Source organism: Chelonus insularis, unplaced genomic scaffold (genome assembly GCF_013357705.1).
Source record: "Chelonus insularis isolate UGA/USDA-ARS -01 unplaced genomic scaffold, ASM1335770v1 contig_261_pilon, whole genome shotgun sequence".
In the NCBI taxonomy this organism is placed as follows: Eukaryota; Metazoa; Arthropoda; class Insecta; order Hymenoptera; family Braconidae; genus Chelonus; species Chelonus insularis.
This window is the reverse complement of record NW_023276453.1, coordinates 73,031-100,682: the sequence shown is the minus strand read 5'-3', so window position 1 is coordinate 100,682 and position 27,652 is coordinate 73,031. Positions and strand designations below refer to the sequence as shown.

The 27,652-nt window shown below is 28.9% G+C and overlaps 6 protein-coding genes across 9 annotated transcripts; 4 read left to right on the top strand and 2 right to left on the bottom strand.

The window, feature by feature from the left end:
- Positions 1-769: 769 nt before the first annotated feature.
- Positions 770-4,764, top strand: LOC118064991 (regulator of nonsense transcripts 2-like). Its single transcript, XM_035079976.1, has one exon. The coding sequence runs from the start codon at positions 997-999 to the stop codon at positions 4,414-4,416; it is 3,420 nt and encodes a 1,139-aa protein (XP_034935867.1). The 5' UTR covers positions 770-996; the 3' UTR covers positions 4,417-4,764.
- Positions 4,765-4,965: 201 nt separating this feature from the next.
- Positions 4,966-7,509, bottom strand: icln (chloride nucleotide-sensitive channel icln). 3 transcript variants are annotated; one of them, XM_035079983.1, is made up of 8 exons: positions 7,370-7,509; positions 6,561-6,651; positions 6,311-6,459; positions 6,112-6,238; positions 5,858-6,003; positions 5,617-5,793; positions 5,452-5,541; positions 4,966-5,344 (listed from the first exon to the last, which is right to left on the bottom strand). In XM_035079983.1, exons 4-8 carry the CDS (start codon positions 6,228-6,230, stop codon positions 5,253-5,255), a joined length of 624 nt encoding a protein of 207 aa, XP_034935874.1. In that variant the 5' UTR covers positions 6,231-6,238; positions 6,311-6,459; positions 6,561-6,651; positions 7,370-7,509; the 3' UTR covers positions 4,966-5,252. The 3 variants fall into 3 exon arrangements, with proteins under 3 accessions (XP_034935874.1, XP_034935872.1, XP_034935873.1); XM_035079981.1 differs by lacking the exon at positions 7,370-7,509 and adding an exon at positions 6,792-7,040; XM_035079982.1 differs by lacking the exon at positions 7,370-7,509 and adding an exon at positions 6,733-6,780.
- Positions 7,510-7,625: 116 nt separating this feature from the next.
- LOC118064993 (E3 ubiquitin-protein ligase SIAH1-like) lies at positions 7,626-10,155 on the top strand. Of its 2 annotated transcripts, XM_035079978.1 has the most exons (6): positions 7,626-7,762; positions 8,229-8,277; positions 8,424-8,781; positions 8,957-9,196; positions 9,341-9,533; positions 9,608-9,785. In XM_035079978.1, the coding sequence occupies exons 3-6, from the start codon at positions 8,553-8,555 to the stop codon at positions 9,783-9,785; spliced, it is 840 nt and encodes a 279-aa protein (XP_034935869.1). In that variant the 5' UTR covers positions 7,626-7,762; positions 8,229-8,277; positions 8,424-8,552. The 2 variants fall into 2 exon arrangements, with proteins under 2 accessions (XP_034935869.1, XP_034935871.1); XM_035079980.1 differs by lacking the exons at positions 7,626-7,762; positions 8,229-8,277 and having other exon boundaries at positions 8,553-8,781; positions 9,608-10,155.
- Positions 10,156-11,379: 1,224 nt separating this feature from the next.
- Positions 11,380-16,621, top strand: LOC118065012 (uncharacterized). Its single transcript, XM_035080017.1, has 3 exons — positions 11,380-11,916; positions 12,485-12,552; positions 12,703-16,621. Exons 1-3 carry the CDS (start codon positions 11,466-11,468, stop codon positions 16,477-16,479), a joined length of 4,296 nt encoding a protein of 1,431 aa, XP_034935908.1. The 5' UTR covers positions 11,380-11,465; the 3' UTR covers positions 16,480-16,621.
- A 2,816-nt stretch (positions 16,622-19,437) lies between these two features.
- Positions 19,438-23,894, top strand: LOC118065013 (uncharacterized protein DDB_G0286299-like). The gene is made up of 6 exons (XM_035080018.1): positions 19,438-19,579; positions 19,993-20,470; positions 21,190-21,466; positions 21,596-21,873; positions 21,950-22,202; positions 22,286-23,894. Exons 2-6 carry the CDS (start codon positions 20,282-20,284, stop codon positions 22,345-22,347), a joined length of 1,059 nt encoding a protein of 352 aa, XP_034935909.1. The 5' UTR covers positions 19,438-19,579; positions 19,993-20,281; the 3' UTR covers positions 22,348-23,894.
- Positions 23,895-26,052: 2,158 nt separating this feature from the next.
- LOC118064992 (uncharacterized) lies at positions 26,053-27,647 on the bottom strand. The gene is made up of 3 exons (XM_035079977.1): positions 27,308-27,647; positions 26,969-27,190; positions 26,053-26,625 (listed from the first exon to the last, which is right to left on the bottom strand). Exons 1-3 carry the CDS (start codon positions 27,452-27,454, stop codon positions 26,131-26,133), a joined length of 864 nt encoding a protein of 287 aa, XP_034935868.1. The 5' UTR covers positions 27,455-27,647; the 3' UTR covers positions 26,053-26,130.
- Positions 27,648-27,652: the final 5 nt, after the last annotated feature.

Genomic DNA, 27,652 nt, shown 5'->3' with positions numbered 1-27,652 from the left:
GGCTAAAAAATAAGAAAAATCATGCTACGTTGCATAGAAGTTAAATGTTTCGATTAAACTCTCAAACCACAACAGCTTCTAAGCCAATCGTTGATACAATAATTTGTTCAGCATGAAGGGTCGTTGGTGAAAAAAAAAAAACTATTTTTCAAATCTGTCGAGCACAGAAGTTGATGTAGCTATGAAAAATTGTACTGTGGGCTTGATAAGAGGATAAAAACTATTCAGAAACTATTCACTTAATAGAATCAAGTTACGATTATCAATTAATGAAAACTTTTTTACTTTTGTTAACAAAATTGGTTTTTATTGTTAATTAACTTTAATTAATTCTAACTTTTTAACATTAATAAAAATATTTTTGTCATTAACTAAATTGTTTGAATTGTATCATTTATTATCAAAGAGTTAAAAAACAAATTATCATTGCATTTGTTTCTGATAAATGTACAAGATTTTATTGTTTTCATTGAGAAATAAAATAATGATACAAATATTGTATAATTATTTTCTAAGGTGGTTGTAAAAATTGGGTCATTCATATTCCGGCGACTACTTTTTTATTAATAATAATTAATACGATAAGAAAAATTGATTGGATCACATATTTTAAAATTTAATGAATTTAAATTAGTTTCAAAAGTACCAAGCTGCGAACTCTGTGTTAGAATTATTAACTATCCAATATCGATACCAGTTGTTCTCTGTCGATATTTTATCATGTCTTCATTGCAAATACAATTATTGGTTACACATGTGTTTGTCACGTTAGAGTATGTGTGTGTTTAATGGACGGCACTTGACGAAGTAAAAACACGAAAAATGTATAATTTTTTTTCCTGACTTAAAACTAGTTAATGGTCTTATCGTATGAAACGGTAATAAAATCTGACCATGTGGGAAACAATATTTAATATATCTCAGTTTTTTGAATGAATATTTAAGTGAACTTAACCTCAAACGTGTCCAAAACAGCGAAGAAAAAATATATTTAAAATGGCTCAAAACGAAGAAGATGTAAAAAAATTAGAAGAGAAAACTCAAGATGATTCGCCGGATCCTAATGTGCCATCAGAAGAAGATAAGCAATATCTTCTGGATTATGTTCAAGAAGTAGAACAAAGGTTAGCTGCCAAAGAAGAAATAAGATCTGCTAATTTGAATGTTACAAGACCTCCAGATAGTTATTTCAGTAAGTTGGATTCGAATTTAAAAAAAAATACAACTTTGGTGAAAAAGCTAAAAAATTTCAGTGCTACTCAAGTAGATCAATATCTTAAAGATATGGCGAATTTAAATTTAACTAAATATGTTAGTGAAATAGCAACTGCCTTAGTCGATGCAAAATTAAAGATGACGGATGTCCAAGGAGCAATAAAAATATCTAGTTTTCTCCATCAAACTTATACAGATTTTTCCACTCACTTTTTTGAAAATTGGCAACGAGTATTGACTTTAAAAGTCGGAGAGAAAATCAACAATCCTAGCAAATTAAGAGTTGATTTAAGATTTTATGCAGAACTTGTGAATGCTGGCATTTTCACTCACAAACAAGGGCTTTCTCTGCTTGGATCGGTGCTGACTGTCTTAATCAACATGGACAAAGAGGAGCACAACAATGCCAACATTATTCTCAGCTTCTGTCGTCATTGTGGAGAAGATTATGCAGGCTTAGTTCCTAGAAAAGTAAGAGATTTATCAGAGAAACTAAATGTAACAATACCAAAAAGCAAAGTTCTACCTCCCGATAAACAACAAAATGTTCGAACTTTATTAAGAGAATACTACAACTCTTTATGTAAACATTTATTAAAAGATCATAAAGAATTACAAGCTTTTGAAAAACAGAATCGAAAGATTCTTCAAACAAGAGGTGAACTCAGTTCAGAGCGAAAAGAAAAATTGGAAGCATTGCAAGTCTCTTATGATCGATTGATGACAAATGTTCAAAATTTCTCAGAAACTCTAGATGAACCAATGCCAGAGCTTCCTGTTGATACGGAAGTAAAAACAGAAGCTGATGAAACTTTTAAGATGATTAGCGAAGGAGAAGAGAATAGCTTGATGGAAGATATGTGGGGTGATGAAGAAACTAGAAGATTCTATGAAGTACTTCCTGATCTCACAGTCTTCCTTCCTGGATCTTATTTGAAAGAAGTGCCAACAGTTGATGCACCAATTACAGAAGAAACTTTAGATGAAGAGATAACATTCGATGAGTTGGAAGAGATTGAAAAAATTGAAGAAACAGAACCAGAAGTTGAAGAGCCTCAAGTTGCTAATATTAGCAATAAAATCCTTCTTGATGCTTTTCTTTCTCATTTACCAAACTGCGTGAACCGAGAAATGATTGATAATGCCGCTGCAGATTTCTTAATGAATCTCAATACTAAACATAACAAGAAAAAACTCATTAAAGCTCTTTTTGGAGTATCAAGAATTCGTTTAGATCTTCTACCGTTTTATTCTCGATTGGCTGCTATTCTCTACCCTGTCATGCCAGATGTTGCTAATGAACTTTGCACCATGTTGAAGCATGACTTTAAGTATCATGTAAGAAAAAAGGATCAGATCAACATTGAATCCAAAGTCAAGGTTGTAAGATACATTGGAGAGTTAGTAAAATTTAAATTGTATAGCAAAATAGAGGCTTTGTACTGTCTAAAAGTGTTACTTCATGACTTTACTCACCATCACATAGAAATGGCTTGCAATCTCTTGGAAACCTGTGGAAGATTTCTTTTCTGTTCAGCAGATTCCCACCAAAGAACTAAAGTATACCTGGAGCAAATGATGAGAAAAAAAGCAGTGACTGCCTTGGACTCTCGATATGTAACAATAATTGAGAATGCTTATTATTTTGTGAATCCCCCAGAATCTAGTGGAGGATTAAGTAGAAAAGAACGACCACCAATGCATGAGTTTATCAGGAAACTTCTCTATCAAGATCTTTCTAAGACTAATACTGATAAAATTCTTAAACTGATGCGTAAGCTTGACTGGGAAGATGAAAATATTGCATCTTATGCTATAAAGTGTCTCACAGCAGCTTATAATGTTAAATATTTGAATATCCGATGTGTAGGAAGTCTTTTGGCGGGTCTTGTAGCTCACTACGAAGCAGTAGGACCTCATGTTGTTGATGGTGTGTTAGAAGATATCAGAGTGTGTATGGAAATCAACCTTCCCAAGTATAATCAACGAAGGATAGCTATGGTAAAATATCTGGGAGAACTTTATAATTATAGAATGGTAGAAAGTGGAGATATTTTTCGTACACTATATCTTCTTATCACTTTTGGAGTCAGTATGGATCATGGAGTACCAAGTCCTTTAGATCCACCTGATCACTTATTTCGTATTAGACTTGTTTGCACACTTCTAGAAACTTGTGGTCAATATTTTAGTGGAGGATCCAGTAAAAAAAAGTTGGACTACTTTTTGATATTTTTCCAAAATTATTATTGGTTCAAATATACTGACCCTATTTGGACTCCAGAGAATCCTTTCCCTATTGGAATTGATTATATGTATAGGGATACTTTAACAATGCTAAGACCAAAAATGCAACTTCTCCAAAGTTACAAAGCATCTCAAGCTGCAATCGAAGAATTAAAAAATATTTTGTACCCATCACTTCAAGTGGGAAAAGAAGAGAATCGTTCTGATACTGGTGATGATATGGGAGTAATTCCAGAGGTTGATGAAGAAGCAGCTGGTGTTGATGTAAAAGGATCTGAACTCCACTTTGAAGAAGCTGAAGATTGTTCAGAAGAAGATTGGATTATTGATGCAGAGAGAGATGAGAATGCTGGAACAGCAGAGAATACACAAGGAGACCAAAGCCTCTCTCAAGGTCCTGCCGAAGGAGTGATTTTAGATGCTTCTGAATTAGAAGCAGCTTTACCATCCGGACCAAAACGAGTTGCTTGTCCAGAAGATGATGACTTCCTTTCTGCTTTGGATAAAATAGTCTCTGATAACATTCAAGACCGGATGAGAGACAATGTCAAGCCTCAACAAGTCGATATTTCTGTTCCCATTCATGTGAAAAATCCTAAAAAAACTTATGAACAATTACACGAAGGGCCTTCTGATAATACTACAGTCGACTTTATTCTTATGTTAAGAAAAGGAAATAAACAACAATATAAAAGTCTGGCTGTGCCAGTATCATCTGAGTTAGCAAAGAACTTGAGAAATCGTGAGCAAGAACAAAAGGAAGAAAAAGAACGTGTTAAAAGATTGACTTTGAATATTACAGAGAGGCAAGAAGAGGAGGATTACCAGGAAACGATTAATCAAGGGACAAAACCAGTCACTGTCAACTTGAATCGAGAGCGAAGACAGAAGTATAATCATCCAAAGGGTGCACCAGATGCGGATCTCATTTTCGGACCTAAAAAAATACGATAGAAAAATAAATGGATGTCTTCAGTGACTGAATGTGGATTTCGTGAACTTCAAGAGGTGCTCTGTCACCTAACCAAATGACAAAGAGTTCAAGGGAGAAAATGAACCTTCTCTCTTTCTTCCAAACAACTACGAGCTGAATGCAAGCTCCTCTACGTAGAAGACACAATGAAAAAAAATGAAAAGAGAAAAATAATTTATATATTTTCGTATCCGGTCGTTTCGATGAAAGACGACGTCTTTTATCTACACTGTTATTATTTCATATAATATTACTTTGATTAATAAATAAATTGAGTTCAATAGATGCTTGGAAAATTCTTTCATTTACTACAAAATTTGCTCAAAATAAATGGCTTATTCTAATTCATAAATATTCTATACTAAAAATAAAATAATTCAGTCATTAACGAGCATAAATTAAATTTCAACAGCTGCCTTGACAACAAACATTAAATGAATATTTAGCAGTCATAAAAGTCAGCTAATAATTAAAAATAATATAAAAAATTTGTTTAGTTGTTGCTAATAGCTTTACAATTGAACAAAGTATTATTTTCATTATGTTTATGATTTATTGTTCTCTTGAGAGAAACTATTGCCATGTACAAAATGAATATAAATAAAGTTCAGTGCTTTCAATTTGTTTTGTTAGTTTTACATTGACTAATGACATCAAGTTGTCTACAGCAAGAGCATTTTTCGCATGTGAAATTAGCAATTACTGTTAAATGAATGTGAAGAGCATAGAAATTTCACTATATACTATAAAGAAAACAGTGCAAAAAAATGTTGATTATAGCCGATATTCTGTTAGGGTCATTATTAGTTTAAATAAGTTATATGCCTTCTTCAGCGTCCTCAAACATTCCAGATTCTACATCCATAGCATCCTCATTGTCATTTCCATTTTGATTTCCTGCTACGTGCTCTGAAATATGAGACCTTAATCATTATCATTACTTAATTTATTATAATTATTTATTATGAAATATATTCAACAGAGAGTGGTTTCCGCTTATTATGAAATAAGTTTACCTTGAGGTAATATATACGGGGCATCTTCAGCTCCAACTTCGTAATATTTAAAATCATCCTCCTCCGCATCTTCAAAGATTTCATGTTCATCTGATAAATAATAATCAAATAATAAAACGGGAAATTTTTCAATATTTATAATAATTACTTCTGATGATTATTTACCATCTGAAGAATTGTCTTGAGGATCAGGATGTAAAGCTTGACAATGATTCATTGCTTGAAACATTGCATCTAAGTTATTTGTGTTGTCAGGTGCAAACCTCATTTCAGTCATAACTGTTTCAGAGTCAGCATTATCGTCACTAGAATTTTCTTCATTTTGTTCAACTACTTCAACACCTATAATCATTGTTATAGAATAAAAAGAAAGAAAAATATCACAATTAAAATTACACAAAAATACCTGGTAAGTCAACTTTTGCATCCACCATAACATAAAGACACTGTCGTGGATGAACTTGTTCATCTCTTGAAACTGCATGTAAAGAAATGTGTGGATATTCTAAAGAGAATCCTTGTTGTGTTGTATTATTCACCCATGATAATACACTAGAATTGAAATTATTTTACAAATTGAAATTAATGCAACTATCCACATGGAGTACTGTAAAGATGATGCAACTAAAAATGAAATCAACAGATTATTTCCATATTTACCTTTCAGTTATGTATAAAGTTCCTTTTCCTACTTCTCTATCATTAATAAAAACAGTAGTATTTTGTTCTTCATGCTTGATTCCTTCCTGAGGAGCGAAGAAATTACTAAGTACAACCATGTTTAAACCTAAAAATGACATGATGTTTAAATTTTGAATATTAATTTTAAACATTAAATAGGCTTCTCTCGTCAACTCACAATGTATTTAAGAACTATCAGCAGGTTTTGCACTTAGATAATTACACCGACAATTTCATTAAACAAAAATGACACCACCAACAGGATTATCTATATATTTGAACTGCAGTTATCAGTATATGTCCGTACGTTTGAAGCTTCTAAATAAACTAAAGTACGAAGAATTATTTAATTATGGCTGTTCTAAATAGTTTTTTTATGAAAACTAACTCTACTAAGAAAATTGCCGAATTGAATTTTTTTTGTTTACCTCAATTCCAAAGAAGGATAGTGAGAATTACAATTGCTTTAGCTCAGCTGTGCAATTTCTACCGGGTGTTGTTTTACTGTCGATAAAATAACTGAAAAGAAAACAAAACGAATTGCTAGATACTCTAGTGCAATGTTCGATTTTGAAATAATTTTTTAAATGTCAAAAGTACATGAATATTCTATGACACTTCTATTGAACAAATACTTATTAGAAAATACCGGTACTCACGAGTAACATTAAATACAATTTATTTTAAATCACATGATAAACGTGTAATTTTTTTGTTAACAATATATGAAGGGGCACATATGCATGTATTAGAATTTTTGTGATAAAAACATTATCTTTTAGATCGATATTAGATAAAGGTGTAAATATATTAGTTCTGATCCTTTGTTTAATTAAGAGGGCGCTGTAGTCAATTGAATTTATTACAACGCAATATATGTTCATTTCTTCGAGTGCATGAAGAGTGACGTTGTGTACAGTTAAGTAATTGGTTTTTTTCATTGAGGATTTATAGAGTTGCTCTTTTTGTTCCAGTGCAGATTTTTCTTTATGGTTTTCGAAAGTAATCACGTCACATAACAGTGGATAAATTAACCTATAAATAATTAATTGCTACACATTGTTATAACAAACTTCAGTGCGTGTGTAGTTGAACATTCCTCGAAACATATTAAAGTTCATAATTATTTTTACATGGAAGAAAATCTGAAAAATTATTTCTACAGTCAAGTGACCGACTTGCAAAAGAACAAAAAAGATTGAATTGTATCATTAGTTATGTTGCAGATTTTACTTACAATGTAATGAGAACTCTTGCGCAATGCATTGATACTATATTGTAGTCATTACAATGCATTGGCGATGCAATAATAATCCTCTACAACATTATATCAAGAAGCATTTTTTGGTTTTGTGGCCATTATAATGCAAAACCGTGAATTGTCAAGTTAGAAGTTTATATCTATGGTGTGTCACGTGAAAGTGTCGTCCTCATCGGCGTCTTCATCGTCGTCAATGTTGTTATCGTTATTTATGTCATCTCTAAGTTATTCAAAGTTGTTGTGCTCATCATCTTCATAGTCAATTGTTTTCCAAGAAAATAAAACAAATCGTTCATTTTACTCAAAACACTTGAAGATAAACTCGAAGAAAACTTTATTATTCAGTTACAAACATTAACATCGTTAAAAGTATGCTTTCAATTAATATTTTCTTAGTTTGGTAGTTTAATTTTTAGTTTCGGAGCTATTTAAAATTGACTCAATCATGACACTATTATTTATTGTTTAAATAAAAACAATGATGTACATTAATTTTATAGCGTAAACAATGCTCACTTTAAAGTTTATTTATAATTTGAATAATTTCTATTTTTACTTGAAAACGTAACTATTCTTCTATGTACGTTTTATTATTTATCTAAATGTCATAGTGCTTAATGTCATTGTATATTAATAAATTATTAATTTTTTTATGCAACAATTTAAAAATTATTTAAGTTAAAACGTATTTATTAGTTAAAGAACGTTTTCTCTAACTCTTAGTTCTCTTATATATTAATTTTAACTTAACATTAGTTTATTTAGAGTTATTTGTATGAAATGTTAGCAATTACTTGTGATGATACCATGACTAATACTATATTTCTTGTTTCAGGTTAACGAAAATATTTGCAATCAAACAATAGACACCAATATCCCCAAAAGTAGGTTCATTAAATTTTATAGTTAGTCGATCCTTAACTGTATGACTGATTTCCTTTATTTACAAATTAATTTTTGTTTATTTTGGATGAATTAATTTAATGAAACTATGTGCTTACAATGCTAATAATACGTTTATTTGTTGCAGATTAAATGAATACTATTAATTATTGAATCCTGAAATAAATAAACAAGTAGTTAGAGATTTAGAAAAGAATATTTTTCCTGCGTAAACAATAGAGTTATTTTAATCTGGAGTTAATGATATTGTAAAGAAATGTCTCAGCTAAGTATAAGCAGTGGAAAACGTGGAAGAGGTGTAGCAAGTACCTCAGCAGCAGCTGTATCGGCTTCCAGTAGTTCCACAGACTTGGCTAGTCTTTTTGAATGTCCTGTCTGCTTTGAATATGTATTACCACCCATTTTACAATGCCAAAGTGGGCATTTAGTTTGCAGCAACTGCAGACCAAAATTGAGTTGCTGTCCTACTTGCAGAGGTCCATTAGGTATGTTTTATCTGGCAGTATTTATTATTTTACACCTACACTTATTTGCATTTATTTTTAATACTCACCAACTGAAATAGAGATCCATTAATTAGTGAAAGCTGCAATTTTTTCAAGATCTACTGCTTCGATAAGCAATTCAACACTATTAATAATAGAATAATTTATGTTTCAGGTAATATACGCAACCTAGCAATGGAAAAAGTTGCTAGTAATGTGATGTTTCCCTGCAAATATTCGACGAGTGGTTGCACAGTATCAATGGTCCACATAGAAAAACCAGATCACGAAGATGCCTGTGAATTCCGTCCCTATAGTTGCCCTTGTCCTGGCGCATCATGTAAATGGCAAGGATCTCTTGAGGAAGTTATGCCTCACCTCGTTATGAGTCATAAAAGTATTACAACACTTCAAGGTGAGTCATTATTATTGTTTATTTTTTTTCTAGTCTTAAGTTTTATTGTTTTCTCACACTTGTCTGTTTTGAATTAAATTTATTCCTTTCTATTTTACAAAATTATCTAAAGAGCATACTAATTATTTTTATTAATTATTTTAGGAGAAGACATTGTCTTTTTAGCAACTGATATCAATCTACCGGGTGCTGTTGATTGGGTAATGATGCAATCATGTTTTGGCCACCACTTTATGCTTGTTTTGGAAAAACAAGAAAAGTACGATGGCCATCAACAATTTTTTGCTATTGCTCAACTAATTGGATCACGAAAACAGGCGGAGAACTTTTCATACAGGTATTGTTATGGCAAATGAGAAAATAACATAATAGGTTTTTCTACATGATGTTTATGTTTGATATTCTATTTAGATTGGAGTTGAATGGCAACCGTCGACGACTAACATGGGAAGCAATGCCGAGATCAATTCACGAAGGTGTTTCTTGTGCGATTCTTGCATCTGATTGTCTTGTTTTTGACACATCAATTGCACGACGCTTTGCTGATAATGGTAATTTAGCAATTAATGTCACAATATCAATGGTATAAAAAATTTTATTAAAATTAACTACGAGTAATTTCTTAAAAAAGAACATTTCAGAATTTTCATTTATATTTTATTTCAAAAAAATTAATGTAAGGTCATTACTAAATCTAAAATATTCATTGAAAAATACTCATTATGCTGTGAAAGTATAAACAATTTTACAAAATCATTTTTCATTCTGATTTATCGAATTTATCAATAAATGAAACATATGATAAATTTTTTATCCCTATAAATAATGGAACAATTGAGTAATAACTATCGCTGATAAGAAACTATGTAATTAAATAATGCAACGACAAAAATCTGTATAGAAAAAATAACGAAAAGCAAATAAGTTTAATGAGCACAAAATTGCTGTGAGAATCTCCGGTAAAAAACTTAGACTGAACTGTAAAAAATAAAATTTTAAAGAACTAAAGTAATTGTGGTGAAAATAATACCAATAGTAATAGTAAATTGTTAAAAATTAAATAATTATGAAATGTAATAACTAATGATAATTACAATGATACTCTTCAAAATTAGAAATTTAATTCATTGACAGAATAAAATAATTAATTTAGTGTAATAATAAAAAATGATGAAGATAATTTTTAGTCAATTATTTGCTACTAAGTTGTCATTGGATTCTAGTAAATAAACCATTTATATTATCTTCTCGTATCCACAACAAAATTAGGCTTTATAATTTGGAATAAAATCTTTGATAAATCAATCAACTTGAATTATTATCGATTAATCATTATTTACATTTAGAGTAGTTATTTATGTGATGTGATAAAATATTAGTTGAAAGAAATTGTAGTACGAATAATACTCTAAACCTTTCAAATTTAACTACGATGGTGATTTTGTTATTATTATTAATTATTATTATTATTATTTTTGTAGTAATTCACAATAACTCTATTGAATTCATGTTACTAAATCGTAATAATTGTCATATATTGTTTATTCCTTGTTTATAAATTTACCAACACTTTTAAGTGCCTCTTTTTATTATCAACTATCGATTCTCATTACTATCAATTATTAATTAAGAGTTGATAATTATAGCTACTCATTATATAATATATATATAAATATACGATTAATCAATTGTACTAAATATTCACTATTTTGTTCTAGCTTACTGTAAATAATATACTTTAATAATAATTATGAATTAAATGGTCATTATTTCATGATAATACTTCGATTTTTTATTAACCTTTATACGTTAATTTTTTTAATTTATACATAAATAATAATTGTTAATTTTCAATAAGAAAACTTCCTTGTGAATATCATTTACTGTATTTTTAATTACTGTTTGAGCATTATATAATTCTCAAAATCGATAAAATATAATTTTATAAGTTCATGTATGTACATAAATATATAATTAATTGTAACAAATTTACAAATGACTTATAATAATTGGACTAATGTACATGTAGACACTTGTTTATAAGTAATGAATTATTAAACATTTGAATATAAATATGAGGAGACGCAGAGCGTTAAAAATATACTCAGATGTTACGGATACGATTACTGGATACTTGACTGTTGTTATATGTTAACTCAACCAATGAGCGAACTCTCTCGAAAGTGGCGGCAGGTGAACGACCAATCAAATTAACGATAGCATACACAATATATCTCAAGTTGGAGCATATTATGTGCACGAAATCAAGATGGCATCCGAAGAGAGTGCAAGTGCCGTGTCAAATGAAGAGTGTGATGTCAATAGTGAATCAAAACGCGTCGTTAATTCATGTATTGTGGATAAAGTGAGTGTTGAACAAACAAAAGTGACGTGTAGTATAAAATCAAATAGTTTATGCGAGTTAGATAATCATATAAATAACAATTGGGACAAGAGTTTTATGCCAAAGACGCCCAGCGGGACGCCCACGGATTTTATATCTGCATCATCAACAACTAGACTTTTTAAAGAACATAATAAATACCAAGAGACAAAAGGCAGACAATTATTTCATAGGAATGTTGGAAATGTTGCCGGGGTAAACCCGGCCACTGTCAACACTAGTTTAACTTCAGTGTTTTCAGAATCACGCAACATGTCCGGTCATCGCATTAAGGACGCGAACATATCTACGTCCCTTTCTAGAGATTCTGATTCAGGTGACTGTTCACTTTTTGTTCAGTATTTTTCATATGGTTTTCATGTTTTTATGTTGCCTTATTATAGAGGAATTTAGTTATACAATCAGTTGGCTAATTATGTTATTAAAACTATGTATTTTTTTAAAATAACAAATGCTGATAATACCTGCTGTTGCTCAGTTGAATATTAATTTTTTTCTTTGACATTTTTGACAAATTAATTTTGAAAAATTTTTCAGTCATAACAAATTTATCTTATTGTAATTTTTTTTATTAATTTCTTGTACATATATCTAAAATTAATAAATAATTAATTTTTTAATATATTTTTTCTGAATAAATATCAATTTTCAATATGATAGACATTAGAATAACGCAATATAGTATAGAGTTAAGTGTCCTCAAACATTTAGCTGAAAATTGATTACATTCTTCATTTTATAATTTTTACCTTTTTTTCACGAGAAAGTTTCAACATTTCACTATGTCATCTTGGAATGTATTTAATGTTATTCAGTTATTAGATTAATTATAAAATTTTACTGAATAAACTAAATTTTAACAATTTTTTTTTATTTCTAAACAGATTCAAATGGTGCCATTAGAGACTCTGTGAAACCTTTGTGTAGAGAGAGTGTGCACAACACATTTCATGTAAGCATTATAAACAATCATTTAATGATAATAATGTAACGAGTTTACAGAAGTTATTTTATTAATTTACTTTCGCTATAAATAAGAAAATGATAATCATAATAATGTACTATGAAAACTGAATTTTATTCATTTATTTTCTATCGACAGGCTGACACATCACATGAGAGTGAATCAATGCCGGAAAGTAGTAATAATCTACAAAGTAAACCTCCACCAGTAAAATTAAAGGAATGTGGTAATGTATCTAGTAAGATTCCTCAACTAGGAGAAAGTCCTCAATGTAGTGGCAATATTATTACAAGTCCACGAAGTCCAGACTATCCACCAAGAGTTTCTACAAACCCCCATAGCCCCGATACAACTTTTATATCAAGTGATGTAACACGAACTTCAGATATTGCTATTGCCATGGACACTGCAAAGTACAATGACGCTGAGTCAAAAACCTCACAAAGCACTACAGTATTTAGTGAATCATTTAATTCTAAAGTATCTCATTCAGTTCCTATTAAAATGGAGACTGATCAAGATGAGTGTAATGATAAAATAAGCATCAAAAGTGAAAATCAAACAGTCATCAAGACTGAAGAAGATAAAATCAAGCTAGAACCTCCAGAGTCTTCAGAAATCATAGATGAATCATGTAAAAATATTTCGTCATCATTTAGTGAACCTAAAATTGATTCTACAACGTGTAATATCACTTTAAATGAATCAACAAAAACATCAACATCACTATCATCGTCATCAGCATCGAGTCTATTAACGAGCAATAATGAAAAATCATGTACAACGTCGAGTGAAAAGCGGAGAGATTATAGCGAACGACACAGGTGTTCTAGATGTTATAAACGAAGTAAAATAAAACGAGCTAGTATTGGAGTTCAATGCAGACGTGATAGAACCACTCTACCGCTGAACAGGAAAGAAAATTCTCATTCAAACTCGGCTAATGCTAATTTACGACTTCACTTAGAGGCAAAAAGCTTTAAAACACTCAACCAATCGATCATAAAAAATGATCAGCTTGAAGGGTTGAAGTATAAGAAGTTTATTCATATAGAAACCTATCCAAATGGTGGTGCTACAGTAGTTCATATGTACCAGGATGAAATAGACACTTTGTCAAAAGAGCAGATTGAAGAATTAACTCATGAATTTTTCAAAGTTGTTTTTGGTGAAGATGAAAACGGCAATGCTTACAATGTTATGGGTATTGTCCATAATTCAGCAGCGTATCTTCCTGATTTACTGGATCATATGGCCTATAATTATCCAACACTGACTGTCAAAAATGGAGTATTAGGAAGAAATAGTGATATAGAAACTACAACAATGCTCCAATATAAAGATCAAGTTTATAAAGCTTACAGTAATGGAACTGTAAGATATGGACCATTACATCAAATTAGCCTTGTAGGAACAGTTCACGAAGAAGTGGGAGGATATTTCCCCGACCTTTTACAACGGTTAGAAGAAAATCCTTTTCTTAGAATGACAATGCCATGGGGTCCAATGTCTGTGGTGAAAATGGAAACTCCTCAAGAGTCTAACGATGGTCCGATTCTTTGGATCAGACCTGGAGAACAGTTAGTTCCTACTGCAGATATTAATAAGAGTCCTTGTAAGAGAAGAAGGACTGGAATAAATGAATTAAGAAATCTTCAATATCTTCCACGATTGAGTGAAGCTAGAGAATATATGTTTGAAGATCGCACGAGAGCACATGCTGATCATGTAGGACATGGTCTGGACAGAATGACAACCGCAGCAGTTGGTGTGCTAAAGGCCATTCATGGTGGTCAACCGTCCGAGTATAATAGAATCACAAAGGATGTAGTAGCTTTTTATGCTGGAGATTTTCCAGAGCTCGTAGAAAAACTTCAACTAGATTTACACGAGCCACCGATATCTCAATGTGTCCAATGGATTGAAGATGCCAAGCTGAATCAGCTTAGAAGACAAGGAATCCGTTATGCACGAATTAATCTTTATGATAATGATATTTATTTTTTACCAAGAAATATCATTCATCAATTTCGAACAGTTTCTGCTGTCTCTAGTATCGCCTGGCACGTAAGACTGAAGCAATATTACCCCGATTCTCCAGTCAATTCCAATATTAGGCACGGAAGATCGATATCTGAGAACAGCGGTCATTTTAAAGAGAAAAACAGTCTTTCCGGGGTTCTTATTGATGAGCAGAAGGAAAATGCTGATAGACAGCATATGGCTGATAAAAAGGCCAAGGAAAGAGCTGCAGAGTATCAAGGAAACTTAAAAAAGTCTGATCAGCATGGAAGAAAAAGGAAAGACGAACATAAGAGTCGAGATCGTAGTAGGCAAGATGTTGATAAAAGGAAAGATCGAAGGAGAGACTCTAAATCTATAGATAAAAGAAAACGAGATAAAATATCGATTAAAAGAAAGTCTAATGATGAAGAAAGACGGAGTAGTAAGAAACACGATCACCATCATTCAAGTTCAGTTAGAAGTCGCTCTACTGATAAAAAGAAGAAGCAAGAAGGTAGTGGCAACAGCAGTAGCAGTAGTAGTAATAGTAGTAGTCGTCAAAGGTCTCATAGTAACTCGAGTAATTCTTCTTTTGTATCTAAAAGAGACGAATCGACTGTTATTGGCTCAAAGCCGACACTACCAAGTCAATTGTCGGAGTTTTCCTTGACAGAATCATCAGTTCCATCACAAACTACTCTTCCAAGTCGATGTTCTACTCCAGAACTCAATCAGGAGGTGACAATCTCTCTTGACAATGAAACTAAATTAGAGAGACAATCCACGGGCAAAGTTTATGCCACAGAAGTTGTAGATAAAGCTTTAGAAATTGCTGTTTATAAATCTAAAACTGATGTTGAAGAAGTTTGTCAATCCTTCCGACATGGAGTTGCTGAAGCTTCAAAGGAAGTTATAGAGAAAATCAAGAAAGAATGTTTTGAGATAGCTTTAAGATCTTACGAAAAACAGAGCTCTAATTTTGAAAAGTTATCAAGATTATTAGAGACAGAAACAATGGTAGCTTTTACATCAGAAATGGAGTGTGCGACTGAGAATGCAGTAAAAGCTTTAGTAGAAATGGCTGAAGAAGAAGCTAAAGAAAAACTGAAGGATGTTTCAGATAATTTAGACCAATCAGCATCGTCAGAAAGGTCTTCAGAAGCTGAAAAAATCGTCCCAGATATTCCGGAATTAGAATCTGTTACTAATGATCCATCAAACATAAGTTTTTCCGCATCCTGGGCTCATAAACCTGAAGAAAAATCTTCTAAATCAGAACATCGATCATCCAAGAGTTCCAGAAGCTCCAGCAAACATCGAAGCGATAAGGATTCGAGAGATTCACGACACAAAGATAGGCGAGATCGAGATCGGAAGGATAGAGACAAAGACAAAGAACACAAGAGACATTCTCATGAAGACAGACATGATTCCAGCAGCAAATCACAAAGCTCACGCACTGAATCTGTATCAGCAGTATCTTCCTCTTCTTCCGTGAATAAGTCTTCTTCATTCTCGTCTTCATCTTCATCAACTAGAGATGAAGGTAAAACTGATAGGAAAGAGAGCAAGCGAGATTCTCATCGTCATGATAGAGACTATCATCGAAAAAGTTCATCTCAGTCTAAAGATGAATCTAAACCTCGCTCCAGCTCAAGTTCTAATTCTAATCATAAAAGAAAATCTAGCAGTAGTTCCAGTCATTTGCACAAAGAATCAAAGAGACTGTGTACTGGCAATGATTCTATTATTCGACAGAATGTTAGTCAAACTCATGCACCTGAAACACCTTCTAATGCTCTTATTAATAGCAACAATAATAATAATGATAACGGTAACAACAGTAATAATAGTAATAATAATACTGATAACAGTAATAATACTAGTGATGAATCAAGCAGCAGAATCTAAATGACAGTTTTGAATTATCAAACGTGTATAGTACAATCATTTTTCACTAAACAGAGTCTATAAAAAAGATGACATAAAATAAGAAGCATTTGAAAAGGTTTGATAAAAAAAAAACTAAATGAAAACAAAAAAAAAATTAAACCATAAAATGAGAAGTGTGACATTAAATAACGTGTGTTATTGCTGATATTTTTTAAAATATGGATATTTTATGAATACATAAAATATCCATACAATCGACAAATATTATTTTTAATTACGAACATTTATAAGAAATGTAAATATTAATTAATATCGTTACAACACAAGTGTGATTTTTTAAATATCATAGTGTATATTATATTATATTATATTCACTTAAATTTATTTATTTAATTAATAACAAACAAATACGATAATAACTTGGAGAAATTATATGAATAATGTTGTTATTGATCGTAAAAAATATTGCCAATATTTTTTCGTGAAAAATCCATAAATTTATTTTTGCTTTTACTTATCTATCGCTTGACGCATTAATTTATTTACTGATATTGGACTTTTGTGTATTTTTAAATTGATTCAACGAAATGATCATTGCAATTTTTATCTACAATTTGTCAATTAGTTATTCCTAGCGCAAAATCATTAATTTCATTTTTAATGTTGCATATAAGCTATTCTTATGACATTGAAAATCCCATTTATTTTCATATCAATGACACTTTTCTTGATTTATAAACTTTCAATCAATTGTGCATAAAACACCAAAATTAAAAAACTAAATTATTAATTTGTTGGAAAAATGAATTAATTATACGATGATTGAGTTATAAATAATTTATTAGGTGTGTTCATCTACCAAGAAAGTATACAATAAATATACAACTTTAAATGCTTCATGATAGTAATTATTTATTATTATTACGTTATTGTTGTATTATTATCACAATTATTATTATTATTATAATTATTACATCACTATTATTCATAATAAAAAAACAGAGTTAAAATATAATGTTATTTAAAGTAATGGTCGAATATATCACGAGTACATAACAAACAAGTACTGCTCATTAATAAAAGGAAATGATAGTATAAGCATGATTGAAAATGTTCTTACATTAATAATGATGCGAGTATAAGTTATTATGATCTTCTGATTAATTAGACTTAATTACATGCTTTATTTATTGTTATTGATAGTCTATTCATTTATTCATATTCTCCAAAATATCGTTACACTTGAAAGTAATACCCGAACTTAAGTAGTATTAGTTTTTGTTGGGTACTTTTGCATAAACTATATCGATTTATTCAAGATTCAAGATAATAACATTATTACGTAAATTATTTTCTTATTTAAATTCTTAATTATTTATAACACGAAAGATTACAGTGAAATGCAGCATAATGCATTAAGAGAAAAAATTATTTTTAAAAAAAATTTAATATTAAACTTATTTGCATTGATTTTTATGATATTACTAAATATAAGAAAGATAAAATACAAATAATTTCAAGTACTAAATATTTATTTATTTAAATATAATTTTGCTTAACAGAGAATTATATAATTAATAATTAAGTTAGTAATTAATATGTATTAATTAACTACTTATGTATATCTTTGAAAGACGAAATTTGCATGAAATGAAAGATAATTGATCTTAGTTTATCAATAAAATATTTTTTATTACATAAATGTTTGTTTTTTTTTTAATAGTTTTTTCTCTTTGTGTGAATTAATTCTTTGCCATTCAATTGTTTTGCAGTTTCAATAATACTATCATTTAATAATTCAAGAGTAATCATAAATAGAGGTTTATTACAGCTATAAATTTATAAAATTGACTATCTCTAAGAACTTAATTTAATTAGAAAATTTATAAAAGCACAAATATACATATTATTCATATACAATAACAGATAATTCAATGAATATTTATGTAATCAAAACATAACTTTCCATTGAGTCGATAAATATAATTATGATAAAAAAAATATTTATTGTGCATTGAACGATGAATGTAAAAAATCAACAATGTGACAGTTACGTTAAATAGTATACACAACAATTTTATTATACTATTTATTTTATTTGATTTAAATTATTATTTAAAAAAATTTTCAACGGGAAGCAAAATCTATATGTAGATATTATATATAAAAATATGAGAAAATATTTGCACTTGTAATTTATAATTTAGAGAGTTCGTAAGATATAACAATAATTTAAGAAAAATAAAAGTATAATAATTAAATTTAGAAAATTAAATCTTAAATAAATTAAGACAACAAAAACAATGATGCAAAAAAGAATATTAATTGGAATTGAATTAGTATGTATATTTTGTAAATATTAATTTGACTAATATAGATGATGTTTGTAACACAATTATGCAATAGTAGATGAAAATTAAATTTTAAAAAAACTTAACGTGAGAAAATAAAAATTATAATGGCGTATTAACGCAATACTTTGCTTATTTTTTTTTAGAACATTGCTAATAATGCCAGATATTTAATATTATGAAAAATATATATATAAAGTACGTTGATGACAGAGATTCACGAAATATAATTAAGTTAGAGATTGTAAGTAGTTTTACATATTGTATCCACACATATGTAGATGAGTCGCATTCCAGAATCTAAGTTTTTAATGGAAAATGAATAAATTACTTTTATCAAAGAAAATGATTGTTAAATACTTCTTATATGTTATCATAATTAATTTTGGTTGTCGACCTATTTTATTCTTCATAATATCATTATTGAAAACAAATTCACGAAATTAAAACATTAAAAATTTGCTGTTTTTTTTTTGAATTTTCGCGCAATTTAATTATAATGGCAATAGAGACGCTGCTGTCAATATTTGTTGTCTGACGTCACAAAATGGCTCCTGAAATATAAACGACGACGAGCTTTTGTCCAACCACTTGTTATTCAGAAAAACAGCATAATTAGTAGAAATCACGATTTCGAAATTTTTCAAACTTATTTGTCAATAAGACAATTAAAGTTTTTAGATAACTATCTATTTATAAATAGTTCTAGTTGAGTAACAATAAAAATGTAAAAATCATATACCAGTCCAAACTCCTTTATTCTGGTAGTAAGTATAAACAATTCATAAATGTTCAATTACAAAATAATGAACATTTAACGCCAGACTGCAATTGTTATCATCACTCAAGGCGTCAGTCGATTCTTTTGTTAATCATATAGATATTATCTACTTTTCTGTGTCGTATTTTATGGAAAAGCTTTTAGATTTTTTGTCATTATATCCACTAAAAGATTCAGAAAAGTCGATATTTCTTTACAGCTACTCAATTCGATAATTTAAATGAAAGGCTCGATGATGTATAATAAAAATTTGTTATTAGGTGATTATCTAATTTAAAATATCATCTTGTGATATAATAGTTCTAATTAATCTTACAGAATTTTTCATTATTTTTAACGAGATCATTACAACTCTTGATGAGTTGATGCATTTATTTCATGTAATTTTTCAATTTCAAGTAGATATCACGTCAGCAATCATCAAGAAAGCTCCGAAGAGGGGAAAGCAACAGTCAGCGCCTGCTTGGCAGTTCTAGTACCATAATTTGTCTGAAGAGGGCTATGTTTTCGTAGTGTCAGCCACCGTGTCACCGTGTTGTGCTCATGTTGAAGCAGTGTTTGCATTCGCACTCGTCGTTTTTGCCGTCCGTCATCGTCTCAGTGGTTATTCTTGTGGTGCTACCGCGTGTTACAGATATAATATTCATCTGGAACACATAATAATAGTCCAAAGTATAAGTTAACAAAAATGGATGTCAACTTACTGGTTCAACAATTCCAGTACGCGATACCTGTAGGTATCGTTCTAGTCTGTGCTGTCCTCGTTTTTGCGTTTGGCTTTAAAAATGCTGAACAGCCACCATTCGCTCAGCTTTCTGCCGTTTCGGACGTGGACCGGAAACAAGCAAACAAAAAACGAAGTAAAATAAAGGAAAAGGTAAATGAAAAAGATGATAAAAAAATTATTTAATAACTTTTATTGGATTCACTTGATAACAGTCACCTGTGCGGCATCATTTTTTGTGACATATGTTAAAGAATATTGTTAATTTTAATCTTTTGGAGTTGTACCATATGGATCCCTGTTAATTCATCCATGAAAAGTCTCTCATGTACACATTCAAGTCAAACAGCTGGGTCCTTCATAGTGTAACAAGGTACTCAGTAGATTGTTTGTAGCAGGGGACACGGTACATACTACACGTTTCACGTTAATATGAGTTGTGACGTAACATGACGGCGTTTCTGATAGCTCATACCCGTATTCTATTTACATATTTAGTTCATTAATAGATATGTTTATTAACTAAAAGTTGGTCAATAGTGTTAAATATTAATTTTTTGATTAATTCTATTGTAGAATAAAATTGTTCACTACAATTTATTGAATTTTTTAATTTTTTCAATCTATTTTTATTAAAAATGATCTCATTAATTTATCTTACTATTGATGAAAGGCAATTAATTCATTTATATTACATAAAGGCGTAGACCTGATAAAAATACTTCTATATTTAACAGTAATGGTGTTATTGTTGCTTATTCATTGATAGTTCGAAGAATTCCAATGGTGTTACATACATAAAAAATTTAATGCTGTGGTGTATCATGAATTTAATTAATTGATGAAATAATTTATTATCTCAATTGTTTCAGCGTGCTGCAAGTAATCAAATTGCTAATGAAAAAGCAAGCCCAATAAAAAAGGGATCTCCTGCAAAGACTGAATCAGCAAAAAAATCGGTTTCCAAAGGTGAACATGATGATGGAAAATTGAAAGAAAGGAAACACGAAAATAATACCCAAGTTGATAACAAAAAAGAAAAAAATCAGATATCTTCTAAATCTGGAAAGGAAAATAAAGTCGAGCAAGTTAAGAATAAGAAGAATATGAAGAATTTAATTCTTGAGAAACCAGTCGACTTTGATGAAGGTTTTTTTTCACTATCAATTTTTGTTTATCTCTCTTTATTTTTATCTCTTTAAAAGAAAAAACGTACTGGATTTAATCGAATTTACTTTTTGTTTATTTTAAAAAAGATGTCATTTCCTTTTTCTTTAGGTGACTGGGAACAAGCTTACTCACGTAAAGATAAGAAAAAGAAGAAAGAAGAAGAGTCTCCGAAAAAGAATAAGAAATCTAAGAAGAATGAGTTGGTGAATGGAGCTGTTGCCAAAGAAATCAATCAAGAAAAGGTTGAGATTAAAGACAAAGTTGCCAAGGAAACTGAAAATAAAGAATTGAAAGAAAAAAATCAGAAAGAAGTCATTTTAGAACCTATTAGTGATAATATTGTGGCTGAACCTATTAAAGTTGAACCAAAAGAAGAAATCAAAAAGGTATTAACATAATTTACTTCATTAATTTTTGTTTAATTCTTTTTCATCACCTGTATATAACTTTAAATTATTGTAGGCTGAAAAAATAGAAAAGCCCGACAAAGAAGATAAGAAAAGTACCAAATCTAAAAAAACTAAAAAATCTAATGAAACTGAAAATACTCAAGTATCCAATGGAGCTCGAGTTGAGAAGGAATTATCAGAAAAAATAGTTGAGAAAAAGCTTGAAGAAAACGAAGAAGTTCAAAAGACTGAGCCAGTTCAAGTTAATAAAGTAAATGAAGAAGTTTCCGCTGATAAAGGTGCTCCTGTTTTTGATGAATTAGGAGGTAATACTTTTGGGAAAAGTAATAACAATTAGTTTTTTTATAATAAAATGTCATATAAATTAATTATTATTACTATTATATAGATGTATGGACAGAAGCCAAACCTCAAAAGAAGAGTAAGAAGAAAGCCCGTAAAGATAATTGAAGATATTCGACTCCAAAGTAATAATTTTTTCATAAAAATTATTAAATTACGAAAAGGAGAGAATATCGAAGATAAAAAAACGAAAAAACCTGATATTCATTGATATCAGGTGCTCAGTCAACGGAGAGCTTCAGTTATTGATTGAGTTATCATCAAAAATGTGAGTCTTTCTTTGCAGTTACTATTCCATCAATTCTGTTTTTTTTATGCACTCAATTTTGACTATTTTTCTACAACAATCAAAATGATAATTTGATTGTAATAAGTGACTACTTGTTACAAAAATCAACCGTTTAATATTAAGTGATTGTTATTTAAATTCGTATATTATCGATTGATTCCCATTCCCGATAATTCAAGATTTTTTGAATAGTTTTCATTCTTGTTTCGATTTTATAATTTATCGTTTGGTATTAATGACTTTAAAAAACTTTTTAATTAGATTTATTAGGTCTAATACGATACAATATAAAGCTCAAAATTAATTTGTGATCACTACGGAGGTATTCTTGAATAAGAGATGATGGAGTTATAATTTGAATTATTTTCAAATTGATTTAAACAATTTAATTACTCTATTCATTGCTAATTATTAAATTATTTTTTCATGAAATTTAGTATGTACGAAATTTGAAAAAAGATATAATTATCTTCTCGATTTATTAACTAATTGATTTAAAAGAAAATCATGAATTAAACTCAATAAGTTTAATAAATAGTCATACTAATTGTTACTTCATTTAATAGGACAGTAATGAATGGAACTTATTCGAATAAATAATTTCCATTCATAATACGATAATATACAACATTAAATATACTTGGTGGCAGCTAAAAAATTTAATTTTTGCATATGCTGTTGCAAAATTGTAATTATTACTTTTATTACAGTTGTTATAAATTATATTTAATGAACACAATGATTTCTTTAATAAGGAAAAAACAGAAAAGATCAATAAAAATTATAAATATAGATAGACGTATAAAAATATTCAAGAATATACACTCTTGCGTCTATTTAAAATCAAATAAGACCGATTATTTGAAGTATCTTGAGCATACAGAATATTCTCTCAGTCCTTCATTGATGAGTAGATTACTATTTTGTGATAGCAACAAAGAACAGCCAACAAAAGACATTAAATAGTAAATGTGAAGATAATGCAACAATGTGATAAGTGTACTCGATACCTGAACTTTGAATGACACTTATTTTTTTGCTCTATCATTCACTTCTCAATTAATAATCCTATATAACTACATAAATATCATTCATTTAAGACTATAAATATTCTTCACAATATTAAAAGGAATGTATCTGAAATACTTTATTTCTTTCTTGATCATTTTTTTCATAGTGATTCGCTGAAGATGATTTGCTAGAAAAATTCAGTAGAAACGATTAAAATACTTTTACGATTTTTCTTTGTTGATTTCTATTTTGAAATAAGAATAGAGATGATGATCAATAGTGAATGAAATATTTCTTGTTGGATATTTTCTTGTTGAAATTTCAATGAATTAATTTAATTTAAAATATATTTTCTATTTTTTTTTTTTTTTTGAGTCTGATGTATTTAATGAACTGATTTATTAATTGATGAATTTATTTATTTCAAGAATTAATAAATTCTAATGATAAATTTTTTATGAAAAATGCTTGTAAAAAATAAATAGAAGGATCGAAAATAATGAAAAATAGTATAAATATATTTTTATTTTATTAGAGGACATGATTTATGGGTACTTAAGTGTCAAAGGCGATGATTACTTGCTAAATATGATCAAATGATTAAATGATAGAACGAGAGACAGTAGAACTGATGACGAGTGTAATTTTTTGATGTGAAATTTTATTTGAATTTAGGACTATTTTTGTAAGAGGTATTCTTATCAACGATAAAATTAAAAAATAAATAAATATATAAAATCATTTGACTTGGTTTCAATAACACTGTATTTAGAATTATTGAAACCTATAATTAATATTGTACATTGTTAGGAAAACATATTTTGAATAAGACATTTGTAAATAACTTAAGATGTAATATGGAATTAATGAATATTTTTCATTGATTGTTTAATTAATGATAGTAAATAATATTGCTGAAAATATACTTCTATCATAACATTGCTGACAAATAATCATGATAATAATCATATTCATAATGGATTTATAAGAAGAAAAAGTTAACTAAAAGTTAATAAAAAAAAAAGTGAAAAAAGGATTCAACACCTATTACATTAAGAGAAAACCAATATTATTTAAAAATTTTACTTAAATATAATTTGTTTATTTCTCCTTTTATGGATTATTTTTTTTAAATCAAAAAAAACATTTATATAAATGAATAAATGATAATGGCCTATATTATGACGCTTTTTCTAAAAGATTTAAAAAAGATACAGAAAAGTATCTACTAACGTAATGGAATCTTTTTTTTTTAATAGAGCACAATATACATAAAAACAATTAAATATGAATAAATGAAAAGCAGCCATATTGATTAAAATGATGTTAACAAATCAATAGTATATATATATAATAAATATATAAAATGAAAAGTAAAAAAAGTACCAAATAAATTAATATTGCATGGCCAAATTGCAAAATAAACTTAGAGTATTTAGTGAAAATATATTTTCTTTGATCATAAACACAGCTAAAAATATAAATATTATAAATAATTAATAATAATATAGATATTGAATTGATGGTGTAGTTGTCATCAATATGAAAACATTCTTAAAAAAATAAGAACATCGTTATTCTAATTCTATGAACATTATTATACTTATTCTACAGAATAAGATTACCAACAATTATTATATTAATAAATAATTCACTATGGTTATAAACGAATCTTATATTTGTGTACGGTGCGTGTTAATTGATTAACAATATTGATAATACATTGTTGGATTAAGTATAGGATTGATATTAATTGAATAATTGCTGAATACATTGAATGTTATTTTTATGATTATTAATAATAACAATGAAGAATGTGTTTCATTGTTTCAATAATTTAAGTTATGGTGGAAGAGTTTTTAAATGATTTTAAATGATCATAAGGGTGATTAATAAATAATGAGATATTGATAAGAAAAAAGAGCGCAATGAAAAACACATTGACAAGTATAAGAGAGTGAGATAAATAAATTAATAAAGACTATTATATTTTTTCAGCATTTAATTAAATTGCAGACGTTTGTTACGTGTCTGCTCATTGTCATGCGTTTAGTCCAACACTAGGCAATTTGTACATAAATAATCAATGATTATGATCCCTATAAGATTAAACAGAAAATAATTATATAATATAATATATAGATATATAAATTTAAATATAAAATTCATAATAAATATAAATCACATATATATTATATTGTAATAATTGAAAAAATACAAAACACACGACAATATTCTCTTTTATGTTATATCTTTGGTATCATGAATTTAGTTATTACGAGATAAGATTCATTTCTTTTCCTTTAAGATGACAGAATAAAAAATAAAGATGAAAAAATCAGAGTATACAGTTTAGAAAATGATTTATTTTATATCCTACATTTATTCACAATATTAACAATCTTAACATCCATCTGCATTAATTTAGTTTAATTTTAAATTGGAATATCAGAAAGCTTGGCTTTTCTAATTTAATTAATCATGAAAGCTTTTATTTTATTTTTGATTTTTTATTTCACTATAAATCTAATTTTATTTACAGTCTTATTTCTTCTGTACAGTTTTCATTTCTACTAGAATTACTAGATAATTTATTTTGGTGTTAACCTTCCTTTCTTCGAGTACTTACTACACTTTCTTTTAAATTTTTTTGCTTTACTTATAGCATCATTTTTATCTCCATTCTTACCACTGGATTCCTTCATCTCACTACTTTTTGTCTTTCTCCTTTTCCCTTTTGCTACCAATCTCGTACTTTTTTTTACTGGCACAACAACTTTCCCTCTTGTACTTTTGTCCCCTTTTTTCTTTTTTTTACCTTTGCTACCATTCATGTTGGCAATTATCGCCGCAGTGTCTTCAGATACTTTAATCTTCTGTTGAGTTGGTATTACAGTTACTCTTATAAATGAATCATATAAAATATCACCACATGCTTCGCCAAAACAAAATTCTTCACCACAATCTCCACATATTTTTACGCTACTTTCTATTATACCAGCTCGAGTTTTACTACGTCTTATAGGACTTACTGAAACTCGTCGTTCTTTTGCTAAAGTTTTTATCTCCATTTTTCCCATTTCCACCTGGAAAAAAATTCTATGTAAAACTGTGGTCGTTTTTAACTCTTCAATTAAGAGAATGGTGTGTAAAAAATTTTTCATAAATTCAGCAATTGTCTTTTTAATGAATGAATACCAATATATTCGTAGGACAAAAAATTTATCCGATAGATTACTCTTATCTAACTGACTAATTATTGGTAGCATACTATTCTTAATTGATTTTATTTCACTGGAAGCTAATGAGAAGGACGTTTCAGTAATTACTAGGAATTGAAATTCGATTAAGTCGGATTTAATTGAATTGGAAAATTGGCATGGAATAATTAATGAAATAATTAAGTAGTATTGTATATAATGTGTTCACCATGCGTGAAAACATTTCTTCATCTGCTCGTAATTTTGGCCTTAAAGGAGTCAACATTCTCCAATCAATTGCAACCTGTTGAAGTTCTTGAAGATTGAGACTCTTCATATCTGGTGGAATTGGATCGCCATAGCCCCATTCACGCTCCATGGCTTTCAATTCTTTTCTTGTTGTCTTCCAAGAGAAATCTTTATCTCGAACTTTAATATCTTCTCTCTTTACCTACATTATTTAATCATCAAACACTTACTTTAATAGACAATTTCATTGACAATAATTAAAATCATGACAATTAATTATTCTCTGTTATTTCAATTTAAATCATGATTATATATTTACTCTCTCTGGTTTTATTTTATACTCTGGGCATCGTTCACGAAGTCTCCTGAACTCCTCCTGTGAATTACACGTTGCTTTACTCAAATCTGGAATGAGATTAGCATCTCTCTTGTCATCTCTTAATAAATCATCCAACTGGAAAGCCATTGTTTTGAATAATTAATTCTGCAATGCAAAAAATGCATTTCATTCTTCATCGCATCTTCTCATATGTTCTAAAAATACTCTCGAGCTCCTCTTTTTTTATCTTTACTATTTTTTTTTTTGTTTTACACGGTTTTATAAAAAATACAGTAAAAAATTTGTTTTATTAATGTTGCTAATTCAACATTTATTGAAAATTAA